Consider the following 19482-nt stretch of genomic DNA (forward strand, 5'->3'; position numbering starts at 1 on the left):
TACAAGATACAATTCCCACGCTGGCCCCCAGCTTCCAACCAAGTCAGAATGACCATCATCCCGAACCCATCAAAGGTATTAGCCCTGAACCAGGAGCTTGACTTATTTCCTGGTGTAGAAGAACACAGGAGAGTTTCGCCCAGTGCGCTCAACAAGTTGGTGGGTACAACAGATTTGCTTCGAACTGTTCCCCAGGGGAATGGTTGATGTCCATCAACTTGAAGGATGCTTACTTTCATGTCCCCATTGCACCTCAACACAGGCAGTTTTTTCACACAGAACTGAAAGCAACAGCCTTGGAAGGCAAAACTGAAGAACGTTGTTCCCTTGGGTGTATTGTCTCTGCGCCCTCTGCAAAGATGGCTGAACAGCTTCCACTTGGACACTAAGTGGCACAAATACAGGAGGCTCAGAGTGTCACGACAGTAACTCCTTGCTCTGGCCCCATGGAGGGAGAGTCTTATATGGAGAGGGAATCCCCATAGGTCCCATCCCATCTCGTAGAGAAACTGTCACAACAGATGCTAGCCTCTTGGGTTGGGGTTGAGTGTGGCAGAACAGGACAGTACAGGAACAATGGTCTGCACGGGAAGGTGCAAGACATATCAATGTGCTACAGCTATGGGCTGTGCACATGGCTCTCAAACACTTCCTGCCATACCTGAAGGGGAAGCATGTACTTGGACAACACCTCGACCGTGTACCACATAAGCCACCAGGGGGGCACCAAATCAGCACGGTTGCTGCGGGCACCCTGGGACCTGCTGACATGGGCGGCCCTGCGGCTGGCCATCTTGCGGGTGATGTATTTACCAGGGCAGAGGAACCAGGCTTCAGACTTCCTCTCCCATCACAAGCCCCCACCGGGGGTGTGGTGACTCCATCCAGAGATGGTGCATGCCATCTTGGGTCTTTTCAAAAGGGCCAAGGTGGATCTTGTTGCCTCAGAGGCATTGACCCACTGCCCCCTCTGGTTCTCCTTGATGAAGACGACCAGTCCTCTGGGTCAGCACATGCTGTTGCATGCCTTGCTGAGGAGTACTACTACTTTATGCCTTTTCACCAGTTCCTCTGATATTGCCCACACTTCATAGAGTGCTCCACAAGAGGGCCACAGACTTCAGCTGGTGGCCCCCTTCTGACCAGGCAGGACATGGTTCCCTCTGCTGCGCAGGCTCTGCCGTGGCTCACCATGGCTCATCGTGGCACCTCCCCAACAGGATGGATCTCCTATCCCAGTTCGGGGGTCAGGTTTCGTATCCCAATCCTTGGCGCCTCCAACTGTGTGTTTGGCCCTTGGAGGGGCCTGAGCTGCAACTGAATACTGTTTCAGGGCGAGGACCCAGTGCATTGAGTTTCTGCAGTCCCTCCTAGATGAGGGTCCTTCTTCTTCTACATAGAGGGTATATGTAGCTGCTATTTCTATTGAGGGTATATGTAGCTGCTATGTTGGCACGCTTGGGTAGACAATGAATACAGTGGGGAACTACAGTCTGGTGTCCCTTTACTTAAGTGGGGCTCAGAGGGTGTGTCCCCCAAGTGCTCCAAGAGCACCAGTCTGGGACCTGCTCCTGGTGTTGGATGCTCGCCTCCTTTTAGCCCTTGGCACAGGCTGAGCTGAAATGGGTGTCTGTTAAGACGGTGTTCCTTCTTGCCATTTCTTCAGTCAAGTGCGTGAATTCCAGGCTCTGTCAGTGAGCGACTCATGTCTGAGGTGGAACCCAGACAATTTGAGTTTCACTTTGTGGCCAAATACAGCATTTCTCCCTAAGGTGCTGTCACGCTTACACCTCAACCAGCCTATTCAGCCATTTCACCTCAACCCCCCCCCCCACTTCTATGACATCTCCCCCCCAAGGGGAGATGTCATAGAAGGTTGCTATGCCCAGTAAGGGCCCTTAGAGCCTATGTTGACGCTACTGTGAGTGTACGGCAGTCCGAGCAGCTCTTTGTTTGTTATCATGGCCCCACACGAGATTGCGCTCTTTCTAAGCAGTGTCTGTCCCATTGGATTTTATATGTGATTGTTCATGCATATAGGGTGAATAATCGCCCTATGCTGTCAGGAGTCAAGTGTCAGTCTACCAGGAGTGTCTCCACGTCATGGGCAACCCTGAGGGGAGTGTCCATAGTGCCCATATGTGCTGCGGCCTTGTGGGCTTCACTGAGCACATTCTCTAGGTTCTACAAATGTCGCCACCCCACATCTTCTGGGTGTGGTACTTCTGCCAAGTTCCTCTAAGTCTACGCTGTAAGGTATGTACTTGGGACTCCTCGTGACATTGTTGGTATTAGTCATCCAGTGCTTAAAGCACTGTGTCTGGCGGTCAGGAAGGATGAACTAGAACGAAAGTTACGAATGTAACTATGGTTCTATGAATCCTGGATGACCCCCAGAGCGTTCAGTCACTCAAAAATCCTGATTCCCTGATGACACCAGAATCCGGGTCATCTGGGGTCACAGGTGACATTGTTGATATTAAATACTTGACTTGCGCAAATGCGAGACAGAAGATCCAGTGCTTTAAGCACCATCTCTGGCGGTCATCAAGGATTCATAGAACTGTAGTTACCTTCGTAACTTTTGTTTTATGCTGTATTCTACTGTCAACAAATCCTTTGGTAAAATCAAATCCAACAACGTCTCTCAGTACTTCCCTACCCTGTCTGTGGCTCTGAGCCCTAAGCCTATTGCTACCTACTGTAGATGTCACTTTTTGAAAACAGCTCACAAATATATACACTGTTGCCCATAAAGTTGGAATAATTTTGTTTTCAGACACAATCCTCTGTTTATTCCTATTTAAATGCATCAGTAATCACTTTTGACCAGGTGCAATGATTACATTATGTGTCCCAATTACCCAGGTGAAATGAAATAAATCACATTGTCACAATCATTTCATGGAAAGAGGTAAAAAATATTTTATTCCAACTTTATGAGCAACAGTGTAGTTTCATTTCTCCAAAAAAGATCCACAATCTCCTCCAACAGCTGGCCAATGGAGAACTGCATTTATTGAGAACTATTTTCAGTAACAGATTAATCTACATTTGTCCTCTAGTGATTATTTGGTGTAGCAGAACAGATGATTGATTTGAATGATTTGCCAACATACTGTTAAATGCCCTGTTAAAGCTGCACCAAGGGGAGAAACGCTGCCTTAAGGACAAACTCTGGCAACAAATAACAAATATGAAGCAATTTTATATAATAATTTGACAGAGAGAAACAATGAAAGATAATGTGAGATAAAAATATTATAAAGAGGAAGAATATTTTGATGTACTGTATGTACTTAAACTATCAAAAGTAAAAATAGGCAATTCATAATTCAGACCCCTGTGCCCCCTGTGACTGACATACTATTATAGGCTATACTACACTATTGAATTATTATTACTGATACATTCATGTATAAGCAATATTTCACTGTTGTAATTGGTCAAGCTGGAGTTAGTTTGAACTATTTAATATAGTGCTGGACAGTGTCATCTATCACATTTTATCAGCTCATCATTTGTTTTGCATGTTAAACTTCAATCTGTGAAAGAAATAGCAACTAAAGCTGTCAAAAAATATAGTGGAATAAAAAATCTAATATTTGCCTCTGGATTGCTGTAGAGGTATAAAGTTGGCCAAATTGGAAACTCTAGATTAAAGTACAATTGCCTTTGATTTATACTTGGGTAAATGTACATTCTTTGATTCCACATTACACTGCATTTCTTTAAAATTAAACAAGTTATCTAGTGAACAGGGGCCAGGGAAAGTGGGGTGTCAGGTGGTTACGTCCAATGAAGCTACAGAACCCACCTACCCAGGCATTAAACCACTGCTCAGGATGACCTGTGTTATATACCAACATCCATATGTATATATGTTATATGTGTAAAAAATAAAAAGCCTAGCTTAAGGTCCACAATCTTGTGTTCTCCAGAGCTTTTATCCAATCTCATGGCCCTCATTATTTAGCAAACTAAGCAAACTTCATCCATTGATGATGACAGTTAGATGAGGATAAAATGACTGATTGCATCAGAAAGAGATTATGTGTCGAATTGATGAATATGTTATATATATGAATATCTTATTTTGCTGTGACACTGAATAAAGAAGCATTCTGCAAATACAGAAAAACTGCAAGACATAACATAACATATTTACAACACAAAGAACTTTCCAGGTCACACTCTAAAAGTCTGACGAACATAATTGTAATTACCAAAATGTTAATGTTAAGAGTATGACATGAATCTGTTACACTGCTAGCTCATTTTCCATCACTATCGATTCCACAATTTTTATTCTCCCCTGAGCAATTCCTCTTAATTTGCTTCTACTTTATTCATTTGCAGAATTTGCAGAAGTGGTGGCAAAGTGCTGTCAAAGTGGTGATTTTCTTTTTCATTTTTCTCTATTTGCATGACTTTTGTAAAACTGCAATGCACTGAATTCTCCTGGCCACTGTGTATGTCACTGAGCTAAGTAAATATTCTTTACGCCCTGGTCAGCGGGTTAGAGTATACTAGCTCAATTTTGGAGCCAATGAAGCTGACATTGAGTGAGGGCAGAGTTCACCCTAGACAGGTCGCCAGTCTATCACAGGGCTGACATACAAAGACTAATAGGTGTGAATGCGCACATTCGTGTCATGGGAGGAAGCCAGTAACCCGGAGAGAACCCACGCAGGCACAGGGAGAACATGCAAACTCTACACAGAAATGGCCCCACGCCCAGGGTTCGAACCCAGAACCTTTTCACTGTGTTGACAGTGCACTGCACAACCGTGCCGCCCAAACATGAGCTATTGTTCAGTTAATGATGTGACACATATCTCTGTACCGCATGTCAATACCATGGTCCTTTACACATAATTCAATAATTGTGATGTGTGATATGGAGTACATAAAATTTTTGGATGTGAGTGTAAACCAAGAAGTATGACTAGAAGCCCAAAGTGACACTATTTTGTAAAAGTATAAAAAAAGTAAAAAGCAGCCCAGAGTAAAACAGCCCAAAAATCATTCGAATAACATTTAGAATAAGGCTGATACTGTCTCATGCCAACATTTCTGTGTGAAGCAGTGATATATTCAAGGTCAGAGCCATAGTCAAAGCAGCTCGCGAGCATTTTAATATTACGTGTATTAATTGCTATTGAGTTTTGGCTGAAGCATGACTTTAGGAATCTGGGGTTTCGAACCCCTGACCTTGGTATCCTAAGAGAAGGTGACTTACTGGTTGTGCCACTGGGTAACCATGTGCTGTACACGCCTTCACACAAGTTGAGGCAATAACATTACGTGCAAAACAGGGGTATTTTTGTCTGTTTCACTCAAAATGTCAAAATGTATGTGTGAAAGTCCTGAAAAAAATCACAAATCATTCTACTGGTTTCAGGAGAATCATCAAATATTTTTGTGACTTTGAATCCAACACTGAGCAAAAAAGAAAATGTTGTGCATAGAGTAAAAACTATAGCAAGATAATTAATATCACTGAGGACTCATTGTTTGTCAGTTCCACACACTGTTTGAAACACTTATATCTACCATTTACAGAATCTCTGTTTGAGTTTTGATGGCATTTGAATGAAGACTTGTGGAGATATACAAGTTAATTGATTTTACATATTTTTAAAAATATAGAGTGACAGACTTCTGAATTGACCATAGGTTATAGTGAAGCAAACTTTCGTCATCATTCATGTGTGCTGAAAAAAATCTCTAAGGTCCGCAGATGTATGAGTTTGGTTACAACAGCATTAGCCAATTTTTATTTATGAGTATTTGTATAAAACTGATCTTAACAACACGAGTTTAAAAAGTCATAATTTCAAAATGGATTGACAAAAATTTTTATAATAACTTTTCATCAGCATTGTCTGTAGATGATGTAGACCAAATTTCATAAGAATTAGATGCCTCAGATTAGTTCATTTTGGGTTTATGTTCCATTTTTTGAAAATGTCAAATCATTTTTAGAACAGAAGACCATTAGAGCAAAAATGCAGATGATTTCAGAGATCAAAATGGTGAAAGAATTTTTAATTATCATCCAAACCGTTTTGGGAAAATAGCACAAACTTGTACTTCATTATTATAGCGCCATCTATCAGACAATTGGTGTCATTTTTTGTACGTAAGTAATGGGTGCAATTTGCAACCAATCTATTAATTTTCATGAGTTTTTGTCCAGTAGTTTTCTGCACAAACACTGACAGAATAATAACAGAATAATAATTTGATAATAATAATAATAATTAGAGAACAAAACCAATAGGGTTCCTAGCAGCAAATGCTCTCAAAAAACTTAACAATAGGATAGAACACAAATGTACGCCAAAGAAAGACAAAGATTTCTGGTAATTGTGAACTTACAGGCAGTCCAAGATGGCCTCTGTCTCCCTTTTCGCCCTTCTGACCTGTTGCTCCCTTTTCTCCTCTGATGCCTATGCCTGGCTCTCCCTGAGAGACAGGGTGAGATAGAATCCCAACGTTACACTTTAATGCATTGAATTGCTTTGATGCAGACAACATATGACTGGATGAAGATTTAATAAAACAAAGGGCTGGTAGATCTTGTTTTATAGAAATAATGTCTCACCTTAGGCCCTGAAGGTCCTTGAGATCCCTGGATGAAACAGAAACAGTGAAATTACTGAGACAATCTATACTGTTTTCCAGTTGTTGCCACTGCATACCACTGGTGAAGCTGAGTAATGTCAGGAAATAAAAAATACAAATACAAATTTGGCATCTGAATGCCACCTCGATAGTGAGACTAGTGTTATTTGAACTGAGGCCTAATCCGTTAAATTAACTGAAAATAGCTTTGTGAGTGTGGAGGCCTTTAAGCATATTTGACTCACTGCTGGGCCAACTGGTCCTGGAGGTCCTGGGGGCCCTGGAGGACCATAGATCTAAATACAGACGCACACAAACACAAGCAACAGGTTTCAAATCAGAAAATATTGCTCAAACATGCTTTTCTGCAATGCGCTAATCAGACCTGTGGGTAAATGACTAACACTTACTCTTTCTGACCTAGCTCCTTCTCCAGATTCGCCTTTAGGACCCTGTCATAACAAGACACAGCAGGACACAAAGTTCTTCAGACAAACTATTAAGTGAATAAAAATTAAGCAATACAACAGTTTTTCACACAGAACTTAAAGTGAATACAAGATGTATTCTACTTTTCCTCCTTCGTCAGGGTTAGGGCCTGAAGGGGCAACAATGCGTACCATTGCGCCAGGTAAAAAGAGGGGGGCTAGGGGGCTAGGGTGCTCTAAACCCTAGAACAAATGAGGTGAGCATTTCAATTCAGGGACTGATGATTAAAATCAAAGCATAAAATAGAAATTTGAATGTTTTGTTTAAATCCTGTCTTAGTCTTCATCATCATACCAATCAGTATCTGGGCAGTATACCTGTTGTTTTGTATTTGAAATGAATAATTGTTCTGTTTTTTGTTTTTTTTTGCTTCTGTGTCAGCCACTACTAAACACCAACTAAACACTCCAATGTATTATATTTTAATGGTGTTGAAGCAGAGCATTTTAATTTTACCTAAATCATATGATTTGAAAAACGTTCTTCAAAAATCAATTGCTTGCTCAGTTTTCATACTCTGCTCTGAACTGTTTCCATAGCCCCATCCCATATGGTCCCATCAAATACTTGCATAGCACCTATTTTGCCTATTTTGTGTTTTGTGGATAGCTAACATCTGTATTAATTAGCTGCTAGTTCTGGGGCAAATTCTGGGGCTGGTTCTTATGTTGTGGGACATTACATGTTTTCTGGTTTCCACATGTAGAGAACAGCATCCAGGCACCAAACTTTACCCAGCCCCTTCCTTTCACAGCAATTAATCATTTAATTGGTTGCAAAGCAATTTCAGTAGTTCTTCCATCATTGACATTCCTACAAAAGAGCAAGTAATAAGTGTCTATAAAACTTGCTAATATATTGATAAAGCCTGATTTAGGGACTGTGCAATCCAAGTCCATGATGGGACAAGGACATTTCTGACATTAAAAAACTGAGCATCCAGCTGAATAGTCATGAGCATTAAAATTATGTAACTGCTGTGTGAAGGCATACAGTATATTATGATCCACTGCGTTTGCTGAAAACAATCACACTATCGAGATCCCTAGTCTCTATTACTTTATCTTATATATGTTTGTTGACATGCTACTACTCCTATATGCTTGCAGCTGGAGACATGGTTTGAAAGAAAAATTGTTAAGCATGTTTCAGTGCTTTGAGTTGACAGCTGATTTTATATGATTTTTTTTTTAATTATTGTATTTTGAATGGTTTTCTATGGGGAATGAGTGAAACATGTTGAAACACGATTAATCTTCACGAATATCTCAAAAACTATAAAGGCTACAAGCCTGAAGCTTCCCCATTTTTCAGTGCTTCACTTACATGAAAATGGTAGTGATAGCATCACCATGTGGTGAGGAATGACCTGACAAGGTGTAGAAGCTGTAGCTGACAAGCTGTAGAAGTGGAATCCATAGGGATTCAGTGGATGATGCTGAAGTGATCAATCTCAGCTATGCCCATTTGCTTTTTTTGCATTTTGAAGTTTTTGCTAGACATACTTTTGATCTTCATCCAAACTCCACCAATCATATATCATTTTTCCATTATTGCCTAACAAAGTTTTGTGGCAAATTTTTTTTTATCTGCTTTAACTCTTGAATGTTTTATCCAATTGCAACCAAATCTGGATCACTTGTACAGACTGACACCCTGAATAAGACTACTGAGTTTCATGCAGTTTTGCTGATAGTGGGCACAACAGCAAAAATCAATGATTGCTTAATAGAAATTAATACTACTCCCAGATAGCGATTCATAATAAAAGATAAAAGTCTCAATCGGGTAAGAGGAGCTTAGGCTGTGTGGCAGAAAGCTTGGGCAGTTTTCATCGCCACACACACACACACACACACACACACACACACACACACACAGTAATATCACCAGCAATTCTTCAGGTACTCCTGGCTGGATGCTACCATCACATCTGTTGTTGGGCTACCTTGCAGTGCTCCCTCACATCCATTTGCACAAATGCTTCTTTTTATGAAGCACATGGAGCAGGTATAATACAAAGGCATTCACTTATTGATTGCTTTGCATTTTTTCATTTAAAATACAAAAACAAGAAAAAGAAATTGATCAAATATATATATGTATGTATAATATATATATGTATATATATATATGTAAATATATATGTATATACGTATATGTATACGTATGTATATAAAGTTTTATGGAAATGCTGTAGTCAGGGACTCAATGTTGCCTGTCCTGTGTCAAAAAAGTAAATAAAAATAAATAAATAACTAAGCACAGCAAACTAAGTGTCTCCCTTTGCTAACTGTCAAACATACACATATATAAAACTAACAGCTCTCACTGTAACACCAGGCTACAAATAGCATCACCACATGTGGGGGCATATAAATTCAGTGTCATTCCTGGGGTCTCTTCTAAGCTTGGGAGTCTTTAATTATATAATAAGAGGACAGATGCAAAAAAACAAGGCCTTTCCCATAGGTAATTACAGATGTGGGCATCTGGCTTTAGTCAGGAAACCCTAGGCAATGATGTCATGTGGTTAATGTAGTCACTTACAGGTGATCCAGCTGGACCCATGTCCCCCTTGGGTCCTGGGAAGCCTTCGACACCGTCCTCCCCTCTGGGACCTGCAGGACCAGGCTCTCCAGGCTTTCCTCTGGGCCCCTAAAACACGAGGTCAAAGTTACCTTGTTTAATTTAACCTGAATAAGAGGAAGATATGTTGAGACAGATTCTTTTACATAAAAGAGATTCATCATCACTCACACACATTTTGTCACCACAATGAATAGATTCTATCACAATATACAGTACATTCATGTAACAATGCAACTGCCTGGAAAATTATATGGATTACTGATGTAGTATTGTAGTATTACCTTCTCACCGTCCAGTCCTGGTGGACCTGGTAGTCCAACTTCACCCTGAAGACACACCAAGGCTGGATTACCAACTAGGCAAAGGAGGCAACTGCCCCATGACAGACCCACAGGGGCCCCTGATAAGCTGTATGTTAGTTGGCTTCTGGTAACTTGATCAAGTGCAGATTTGTTAACTGTACCGTGTTGCTTCAGGTACTGATGAGACATGACTTACAAGGAAGTCCACTTTAAGAAACAAATTCATGAACATTATAGTTTAGTTTTATATTACTATTATTAGTTTAAACTGATCAGCCATAACGTTATGACCACCCGTCTAATATTGTGTAGGTCCCCCTTTTGCTGCCAAAACAGCTCTGACTCGCGAGGCATGGACTTCACAAGACCTCTGAAGGTGTGCTGTGGTATCTTGCACCAAGACCTTAGCAGCAGATACATAAGTCCTGTAAGCTGTGAGGTGGCGCCTTGTTGGTCCAGCATATCCCACAGATACTCGATTGGATTGATATCTGGGGAATTTAAAGGCCAGGTCAACATCTTGAACTCGTTGTTGTGTTCCTCAAACCATTCTTGAAACATTGTCCAGTGTGCAACTGCAACTGCCATTAGGGAATACCGTTTCCATGAAGGAGTGGACTTGGTCTGCAACAATGTTTAGGTGGTACGTGTCAAAGTAACATCCACATGAATGGCAGGACCCAGTGTTTCCCAGCAGAACATGGCCAAAAGCATCACACTGCCTCCGCCAGCTTGCCTTCTTCCCATAGTGCATCCTGGTGCCATCTCTTCCTAGATAAGCAACGCACACGCAGCCAACACATCAACTTCGAGGAGTAAATGTTCACTTGCTGTCTAATATATCCCATCCACTGAAAGGTACCATTGTAACTAGATACTTAATGTTAATCACTTCACCTGTCATTGTTCATAATGTTATGGCTGATTGATGTATATTACTGATAAAGTACTGACTGAAAGTAATCACAGCAGCAATTTATTTTATCATTTGTTGCAGCAACTGTGAGGTAAACGGTAGACAAATTCAAATTATTAAGTAATCAGGAATGTATGCTTGTATGTATTGTTGTTGTTGTATATTTTAATATAGCCTTGTTTTGGCAATCACAATGATGATATAATAAATGATATAATGATAATGAATGAGAGGACTTTGTACAATATGGACCAAGGCAGGCAACATTATTGCCTAATTCTTTGGCCATGTCTTGTATTTTTATGTAGTCATATAACCTCAACCAAATGATGTGAAAAGCCTCATACAGTACAAAACAATCTACATGTTTATTTTCTGAATGTGGAAATTGTGGCTCATCTTTGAAATACTGTCATTCTAAAATGACTACCTTCGCACCAGTGAGGCCAGGGGGCCCTGGAGGTCCAGGTAATCCAGGGGGACCCTGTAGGGGGAAGAGATCACATGATTAAATAGAATTTTGAGTACTGTGTTTGTGATAAACCCTAGAAAGTACTTACCATCAGGGGTATGTTGTGAATATCCTGTGGAGGAATATACTTAATGTCATTCTTTAGTTTCTCTACATCTGAGAAAAGTGCAACTAATTTAGAGTAACATACATTTTCATTATTGTGGATTTCAGCCTTTCCCGGCTCCCCAGTTGGGCCCTGAGGACCCTATATGATGAAAATGAAAATCATTAACATAATGAAATTAGACATTTTGTGTATATGTGTATATTTTGTCAATATATAAGTTGTCATGAGTCTGGCGGCCATGACTTACTCTTGTTCCGGCTGGGCCTTCGGGACCTACTTCCCCCTAGAGGTTAAATTGAGGTATAACATTTAGATTCTCCATAAATATTCTGTCTATTTATTTGTGAGGGTTGCGCAATTAACTTGGTGGAGGGATGTGGCATGTACCAGAACCTGTTTTATTTTGTGGCAGATCTGGATCATGTACTATGAATTTGAATTATTCTCTCTGCAGTCTGGTGTATGTTGTTTGACATTGGCCTTGGTGTTTTCTGTGTGCCTTAGTTGGTCTGTTTGTGTAATTGTCAGCAGTATTACACAGAAAGTACTGAACTGATTTGTACCACACTTGGTGGAGAGATGGGCATTGGCTAGGGAAGAACTCATATATCCTGGTGCAGATCCGGTTAAACGGGCAGATCATCATGTTTACTTAGTTTAGAGATAGGGTTTTTTGTTTAACATTTTCAGTTTCTCAGGAAATGATTCATCTAGATGTAAACAGATCAGATCAATATATATTGAAATGACATCTATGAGTTCGTACATTTTGGTGCACATCCAGAAAATAATCCCGATGTGGTGGAAGATACTGCGTCCACATTATATGTAGAGTACTTATTTTTGATATTAACAGTGCATATGGCACAAGCAGCATTTAGGAAAGTTTACATAAGTGTTTCACTCAACACACAACTAATAAAATTACACAAAATCAGTAGCAGGGGCAACATAGCAATGAGACAATTCATACAGCTGTATGAATCATATAATGCTGGCATCGTTATTTTACAAAACAACTGGTAAAACCATACAGTGGAAGGATTTAATACAACAAATAAATAAAGCTACACTTGAGAACAACATACAGGACATTGAGTGCCATTCTAGTGTGAGTATTTGAAAAGTAGTCTGAATATTACAACGCTGTGTTTCAATCCCTTCCTAATGCTATGTATCCTACCTTGTCTCCGTGGTCACCTTTTTCACCCTGTAAAAAGAATGTCAAACAGTGACTTACATGAGCAGTGTTTTTTGTTGAAGTGTTAATTAATAATCTATGATGAAGGCATTGGTGTACAAGCAGGTATCTGACCACTAACTAAACTATTAATCTTTACCTTGGGCCCCATTAGGCCTGGCAGTCCCAATGAACCTGGTTCTCCTTTTATTCCTTGGGCAGCAATGCTTGGCTCTCCCTTCTCACCCTGTCATACAAACAGAAGAAGGATTAATTGAATGGAGTACAATTTATTATTAATATTGACCAATTAACCAGACAAGAACAATAACCAATAGGATTTCATAGTATATATATATATATATATATATATATATACTATATCAGACATTTATGAGACACTGCAGACAAAAGAAATCATAAAGCATAAAAATTATTTATAATTCCTGTCTCTGTTCAAAGATGATCTCTGGTGTCAGATGTGAATATCCTCCTTGATTCTTTTCCTGCTGCCCACTGACTCCTTCTCCTGACCTTTGACCTGGTGTATCTGGCTATTTTTACTGTTGATACAGTCTCTTGTCAGTACAGTCATCACGTGGGGTCATGATCTTATATATCAGTGTTATACACCACTTCAGTCTTTCTCGCAGACAGGGACCTATCTTAAGGTGTACCAGAAGAGCTGTTAAGGTGTTGAATGGTTTGTGGTAAGTTCTGACTTGTAAGGGAGATGTTTCTCATGGTCCCTGTTGAGTTAATAGTTTTTGCCCTGGTCTGAAGTCATAGTGGGATTATTAGTACCTGCACCTGCACCTCCCATTATCTACCCTTATCTTCTGATAAGAAGCTTTTCTCTGTGAGGAAGAGGTCTCACTGAGGACAAGTGAAAATATCTTGTCACCTCCATGACAACTGAGCAAAGTGAATCTGAGATGTAGTTCAAAACATTTTATTAAGCTAGTAAGTGGACTTCAGTAAAGATTGTTTTATCAGTACAGCATTTCAGTACAATCTGTGAGATCACAGCACATTCAAGATTGGTTTCCAACAATCAATTCTTCTCTGAATGGAATGAATGATTGCATGTGTGATTGATATTAGAAATGAATGACAATGGATATGATAAGGTTTGTACAGTAAAACAAAAGAGTTAGCAAGCCCAATTCTGAATTAAATTAGTCAATAAATGTCTAATTATACCATCTATTATAAAGACCAAAGCACCTCAACAAACACCAAGTGAGACACAGCTCACAGCACAGTTATGTTAAACAAAACAAAGCTTTAACTGGAGTTTTGACAATCACAAACACAAAACAGTGATGTGAGGAATCTCTCCAGTTAGTAGAGGAATAAGGATGACTGACATTAACAGACATGAATGCTCATTCCATTCCAGGCCTACCCTGTAGCCCCTCTTGCCAGGGATGCCAGGGGTACCAGAGATGCCAGCCTGGCCCTTTCCAATGGAAGAAAGACAGTCATGACCCACTGATCTGATTGGGTATATAGTAACTGCCACACACACTGCTCAGAATTAATGTTACCTTTAACCCAGGAGTGCCTGGGAAACCTGGTTCTCCCTACAATGGCCAAGATGCCATAACAGATAAGGAAAAAAAGGAAAACATTATGAATTTTTTTTTTTCAAGATGTTAAAAATTACAAGCAGACACATCAACAGAGCAATCATTCATGCAATTACATGGATGGTTTACTGAACAAGTGAACCTGGAACAGGACAAGACCTTGCACCTAAGCCCACATGAAGTGACAATATTTCTTATGGGAAAGTTGTTGGAAAGTCAATCAAATGACACAAAACAACTACATAACATGTCTCAGTAAGGTTTTTGGTCAGAGCAGCTTCAGTTCTCCTTGGCATTGATTCTCCAAGTGCCTGAACTCTGCTGGAGGATCAACATAGTTCTTCCACAAGATATTCCCTCATGTGGTGTTTTGATGATGGTTGTGGAGAGTGCTGTCAAATGTGTTGCTCCAAAAGGGGCCCATAGTCTCATAATCTGTCCATAGTATAAAGTGAAATATAAAACGTGATTAGCATCTGTCAAGAGCCACCCACAGCATGATGGACCCTCAGAAATTGGTTGTTAAAAATAGAAAGGAAAACACACCCATGTAAGTCATCTGTGTTCTTGCTCCCCTTTCCAGATTAATGAGTAGTTGGCTTAAAGTTGATGTACAGTCACAGCTGTAACCACACAAGTACAGACATAGCTGGTTGGAAGAGAGAGTTCCTACATTCCTGTGCCCCAGTGGAATATGTGTCAACTTTGTGTCCTGATGCTTTCATATAATTTGTCATAGTTGTAGACAGAATACAGTAACAAGTTATGAGTGCAAGTGTTATCTAAGATGTAAAAAGTTTTGTATAGCAATATGCAAAAGAAATAGAGATGATACAAAAATGATTTCAACATGCTGCTTCACATTAGCACATAAAGACAAAAAGAAAGAAAGAAAAAATTATGAATATTTCATGTGTCCCAATTAAGTTCTGTTGACTTACTTTCTTCCATGTCTCAATGGCCTCCAGTGCCAGAGAGTTTAAATCATTTGTTGACTACATACCCCACATGTATCAAATATTTTAGTTTTTGGGTTTCCCTAAATAAGTGTTCTACACCTTTTGGGCAACTAGAGAGCAGGGCAACACTGTTCAAGATAATGATGCTTTAATTGCTGGCACTTAGTTTTGTAATACACAGAAGCCAAGATTTTAGGAGAGGGTGAGATCTCAGTTTGTTTGTTGGGAGCAGAATGCACCAGGCTTGGATAGACTTGTTTAATTACAGAAAGCAAAGTAAACTAGCATATATCAATAATTCAATTCACCATTAATGACTAATAACCCAACTACAACAACAAATAAATTAGTGTTATTGTTGTTATGTAATTTTCCAATGTTCACTGTAGAATCTTTGAACAGCAGGCTATAGTCGTCAAAGGGCATACTAGTTACTAGTATTAGTATACGTTTGTTAATATGCGCATACAGGTACGATTGTTACCACTAGTGGTCACATGACTCACTTCTACATGCTGGAACATTCTTCTCTGAGATGTACATAAACTAATGTTTATGGGTGTCAGAGATTTTCACGTGACTGTGACTTTTCATCTGTCGGTTGGAAGGTGGAGGTGGAGGAAGGTGGAGAATATCTCTGTTTCTGTCACATACACTACTGATCTGTAACACTGGCCTGCCATGTCATGATTTATCAATATACTAATCTTTTTACTGAAGCATGGAACCAGTGTATTTCCACTTCAGAGGAAAAGTACAACGCTCTTATAGGAACTGTAATCATCCTCCAGTGATGCCACAGGATCACTTGTTTTCAATTTGTTTGTTTGTGCTTCTCACTAAACACTGGAATATTATGAACAGACAAAAGAACAGTGTACTGAATCCAGGAAGCCTTAAGGTGCTGTTGAGAATGAAAAACTGATCAAAGTGAAGAAAAGGAAAAATTATCTTTATAGAGAACACTACACAGAGAATCTTATTATTTTTCTCTGTTATAAGTGTTCATGCAGCAAAAAATGCAAGAGCCAAACTCACCAAAATGGGCAGGTAGGTTGCAAATTCCATCAACTATTCAGGCACAAATAATGACACCAATTGCCCACAAGGTAACGCTGTAATAATCAAGTTTTCACAATTTTCTCGAAAATTGATTTTGCTATTGTAATCTCAAATCATCTGCATCTTTTGGTCTTCTGCTCTAAAAATCCCTGCTTTTCAAGCCATTTTCAAAAACTGAATGTTAAATCAAAACAAACTAGTCTGAGGCTGTTCATCTGGTCAGCATCATCTCACACAATGCTGACAAAAAGGAATTTTGATCCATTTTGAAATGGTATAGTTTTAAACCTGTGTAATTCAGATAAGCTTTAGATAAACACTCATAAATTAAAATTGGCTAAATCTATTGTAACCAACACTGTACACCTTCACACAGCTTAGCTATGCAATCTTGTAAGATTCTGTCAGTGTTTTCCAGCCACTTCCGCCTACATCTGTACCTGTAGTTGCCTGCCTGTAGCCTCGACCTGACCTGCCTGTGCTACTTGTGTTTAGACCTGTTGCCAGTTTGTGATCTGCATTTTGGCCTTTGTCTTTTCATACTTTCACACTCCACACCTGTTCAGACTGGTATTTACTGCCAACCATCGCCCATTTCACTGACCATTCAATAAGGTTCCTGCTGTAAATAAACTGTGACATTGAATTGCATTACTACCAGAGAGTGCTTCTAGAGGAAAGCTCTGCGGATGTCCCAAAAGGAAATAGTTCAAGGAATCATCCTTAGGGGAACATGAATATAATATTTTGACAAAACATTGGTCCATTCAATGAAAGCAATCACTTTTGTTTTCAATTTGCTCATAGAGAGCCAAAAACAGGAAATGTTGCATACAGATGTATGCTGGGTAGCTCATTGCTTCTCATTTGCAGTGAAAGGAAAACAGCTGAGATACCTTTTAATTCAGTCAAGGAAGTGAAACTGTTGGCTTACATTCTCCTCTGTCTCTGTTGTTGTCTGTTACTCCTCTCAGTTCTCAGAGGGAAGCAGAATTAAAGCTGTTTTCAAAGACAGAGCTTATTAGATCAGTCTAAAGAGAAGTAGTGGAGTACGCTGCCTGCTGGGAGCTTTGGAACTGAAGCGGTTGAGTCTTGAAAAGTCATTATTTATGGTCTGCACCATGCAGATATCAATGGTCATTGTGTAAACCACAAAATTCTACCTGGCCCACTTTATTTCACTCACAAGGCACTGGCAGCTGGCTCTCTGAGATTATATATAGAACAGATTTCCCCTGGGAGGATGGAAGCCCATAGCCTAACATTGAAGAAGCAGCCTGCAAAAGCACTTTCTCTTTACTATTAACAATAAAGGCCTTTTCCAGATCGCCATTTCCTGTGGATACCAACAAGTATGCACTTTCCTTGAAGTTTTTTCCGCTTTTGACTTTTTCTTCCTCTTTCCCCCATCTGTGAGGCTTAATGGAGAAAACACACATCCGTGTGGCTGCGACTGCTACTGCCATGATACCATGACCAAGGAGAGCTGCTGTAGGTGTAGGTCACCTTGGTGTCTTGAGGTACTGGAGTCCACCAGAGAATTAATAGAGAACCGAGTAGATGACATTAACCAAAAAGTCAACTACAAGAAAAGATCCTCAGCACAAATGCTTAGTATTCATTCTTGCTGGGTAATGCTCACACAGAACAATACTGAACTCTAAGACTCTGTTAATACCCATGTTGATTAAATTTTCATTACAGTATAATTTTATGTGCCCACAGATGGATTTAAATTCATGAATGTTTTCAGGTTGTTTGTGTTCAAAAAAAGACATCAGCTTTTCAGTTCAAACTTCTGAAGTGCTTTTCCACTAAGAGATAAATCTAAACCGAGTTTCATGAATCCAGACTCAAGAGGAGACATCTGTGATCTCACAATGCATAAATAAATCTTGACATGCTGCACACACAACTCCATGCTTGCCTGTCACTCTACCTTCTCTCCCCTCTTTCCTGGGAAACCCCACTTTCCTTCATCTCCCTACAGAGTGTATGAAAAAAGCAGCTCAGATGAGCAGCAGGGTCGTAAAAGCAGACACACTCTTTCAACCAGGGGAAAATCAAAGATGAGCAAAGGCTCAGTGGGAGAAGCAGTGCTCCTTCGTGACATGGAGCCTGACTGGGGTAGATATATGTTTTTAGAGCTGACATCAGAGGCCTTCTATGAGGTTGGTCCCTAATCCAAAGCAGCAAGTGGTTGCCTTAGAAAAAATATTAAAGTAGAGAGGTGGTTACTGTGTGAATGGTGAATGTACTGTGAAACACTGATTAACATTAAGATCTATGGTTAATTCTAGTTTATCATTTTTTCAGTGAAAGGCTACTCATATAGAATTAGGGTTAACTCTTTACTGAATGAAGTTGGTCTTCACAATAAACTATAAAGCAAAACTTCCAAACCTAGATCATGATTTAGTTAGCAAGAGGATTCTTTGTTAGCAAAGAGGGTAGTTGAGATTTACTGACAGACAAGGTAACACACAAGCAATGCCCCTTACTCTCATATTCTCTTTTGGCACCCACAAGTCTAAAAAGAAGGTACAGCTAAAACAAAACCAGGGCTATAGCTTTTACTGATGACACTGAGGCCCCTAAAGTGATGTTTACTTTTTATAACCAATAGATAAACATGTTGACTTAAAATTTGACAAAACAATTCCAACTCAAGGCCAACTAAGCATTTCTGACACTTTAGAACAGAGTATTCAAGAGGTCACAGTATGGTATGGTCTAAGGTTACAGAGAACGCTAGTAGGTAAAACTGAGATGTAAATTCATCTGTGAAACTACCATTTTCATCAACATTATTTAAATCTGACTTTTTTGGAGGGACTAGCGCACAACTAAAAATTGGCACAACACACAATATTGCTGCTGTCCAAACATTGCTGTACTTTCAAAATTACTGTAGATAATTTTCTGAACACATACAGGATCAATATCAATATATCAGTATCAATCCTGTATTTTATCTGAAAGTTTAAAAATTATCATACTTCTCAAGTGGAATATATTATTTGAATCAGATTAGATTGGATAATCTGGAATAATTACAAAAATGAAAACTCACAAGGCATATATATACATATATGTGTATACAATAGACTAGTGTGATCAAAAACCCTTATGCTGTGGTCAGGTTTAGATTTAGGTCTTGGACTCAGGACCTCAGCATT

The 19482-nt window shown here is 39.6% G+C and overlaps 1 protein-coding gene across 17 annotated transcripts in view; it reads right to left on the reverse strand.

The window, feature by feature from the left end:
- The window catches only part of LOC111236397 (collagen alpha-1(XIII) chain-like), a 165539-nt gene that overhangs the window by 20223 nt on the left and 125834 nt on the right, over positions 1 to 19482 (reverse strand). For 14 of the 17 annotated variants that reach the window (XM_022765094.1, XM_022765098.1, XM_022765108.1 and 11 more), the window contains 14 exons: positions 14241 to 14276; positions 14099 to 14152; positions 12851 to 12937; positions 12694 to 12720; positions 11758 to 11793; positions 11592 to 11648; positions 11490 to 11513; positions 11360 to 11413; positions 9993 to 10037; positions 9670 to 9777; positions 7041 to 7082; positions 6876 to 6926; positions 6611 to 6637; positions 6385 to 6471 (listed from right to left, as the gene is read on the reverse strand). In XM_022765094.1, coding sequence (XP_022620815.1) covers positions 6385 to 6471; positions 6611 to 6637; positions 6876 to 6926; positions 7041 to 7082; positions 9670 to 9777; positions 9993 to 10037; positions 11360 to 11413; positions 11490 to 11513; positions 11592 to 11648; positions 11758 to 11793; positions 12694 to 12720; positions 12851 to 12937; positions 14099 to 14152; positions 14241 to 14276 — 735 coding nt within the window. The remainder of the gene's footprint in view (positions 1 to 6384; positions 6472 to 6610; positions 6638 to 6875; positions 6927 to 7040; positions 7083 to 9669; positions 9778 to 9992; positions 10038 to 11359; positions 11414 to 11489; positions 11514 to 11591; positions 11649 to 11757; positions 11794 to 12693; positions 12721 to 12850; positions 12938 to 14098; positions 14153 to 14240; positions 14277 to 19482) is intronic. The other 3 variants (XM_022765107.1, XM_022765103.1, XM_022765093.1) reach the window with 2 other exon arrangements.

The sequence above is a fragment of the Seriola dumerili genome, unplaced genomic scaffold (genome assembly GCF_002260705.1).
Source record: "Seriola dumerili isolate Sdu_G_001 unplaced genomic scaffold, Sdu_1.0 BDQW01000665.1, whole genome shotgun sequence".
Classification (NCBI taxonomy): domain Eukaryota; kingdom Metazoa; phylum Chordata; class Actinopteri; order Carangiformes; family Carangidae; genus Seriola; species Seriola dumerili.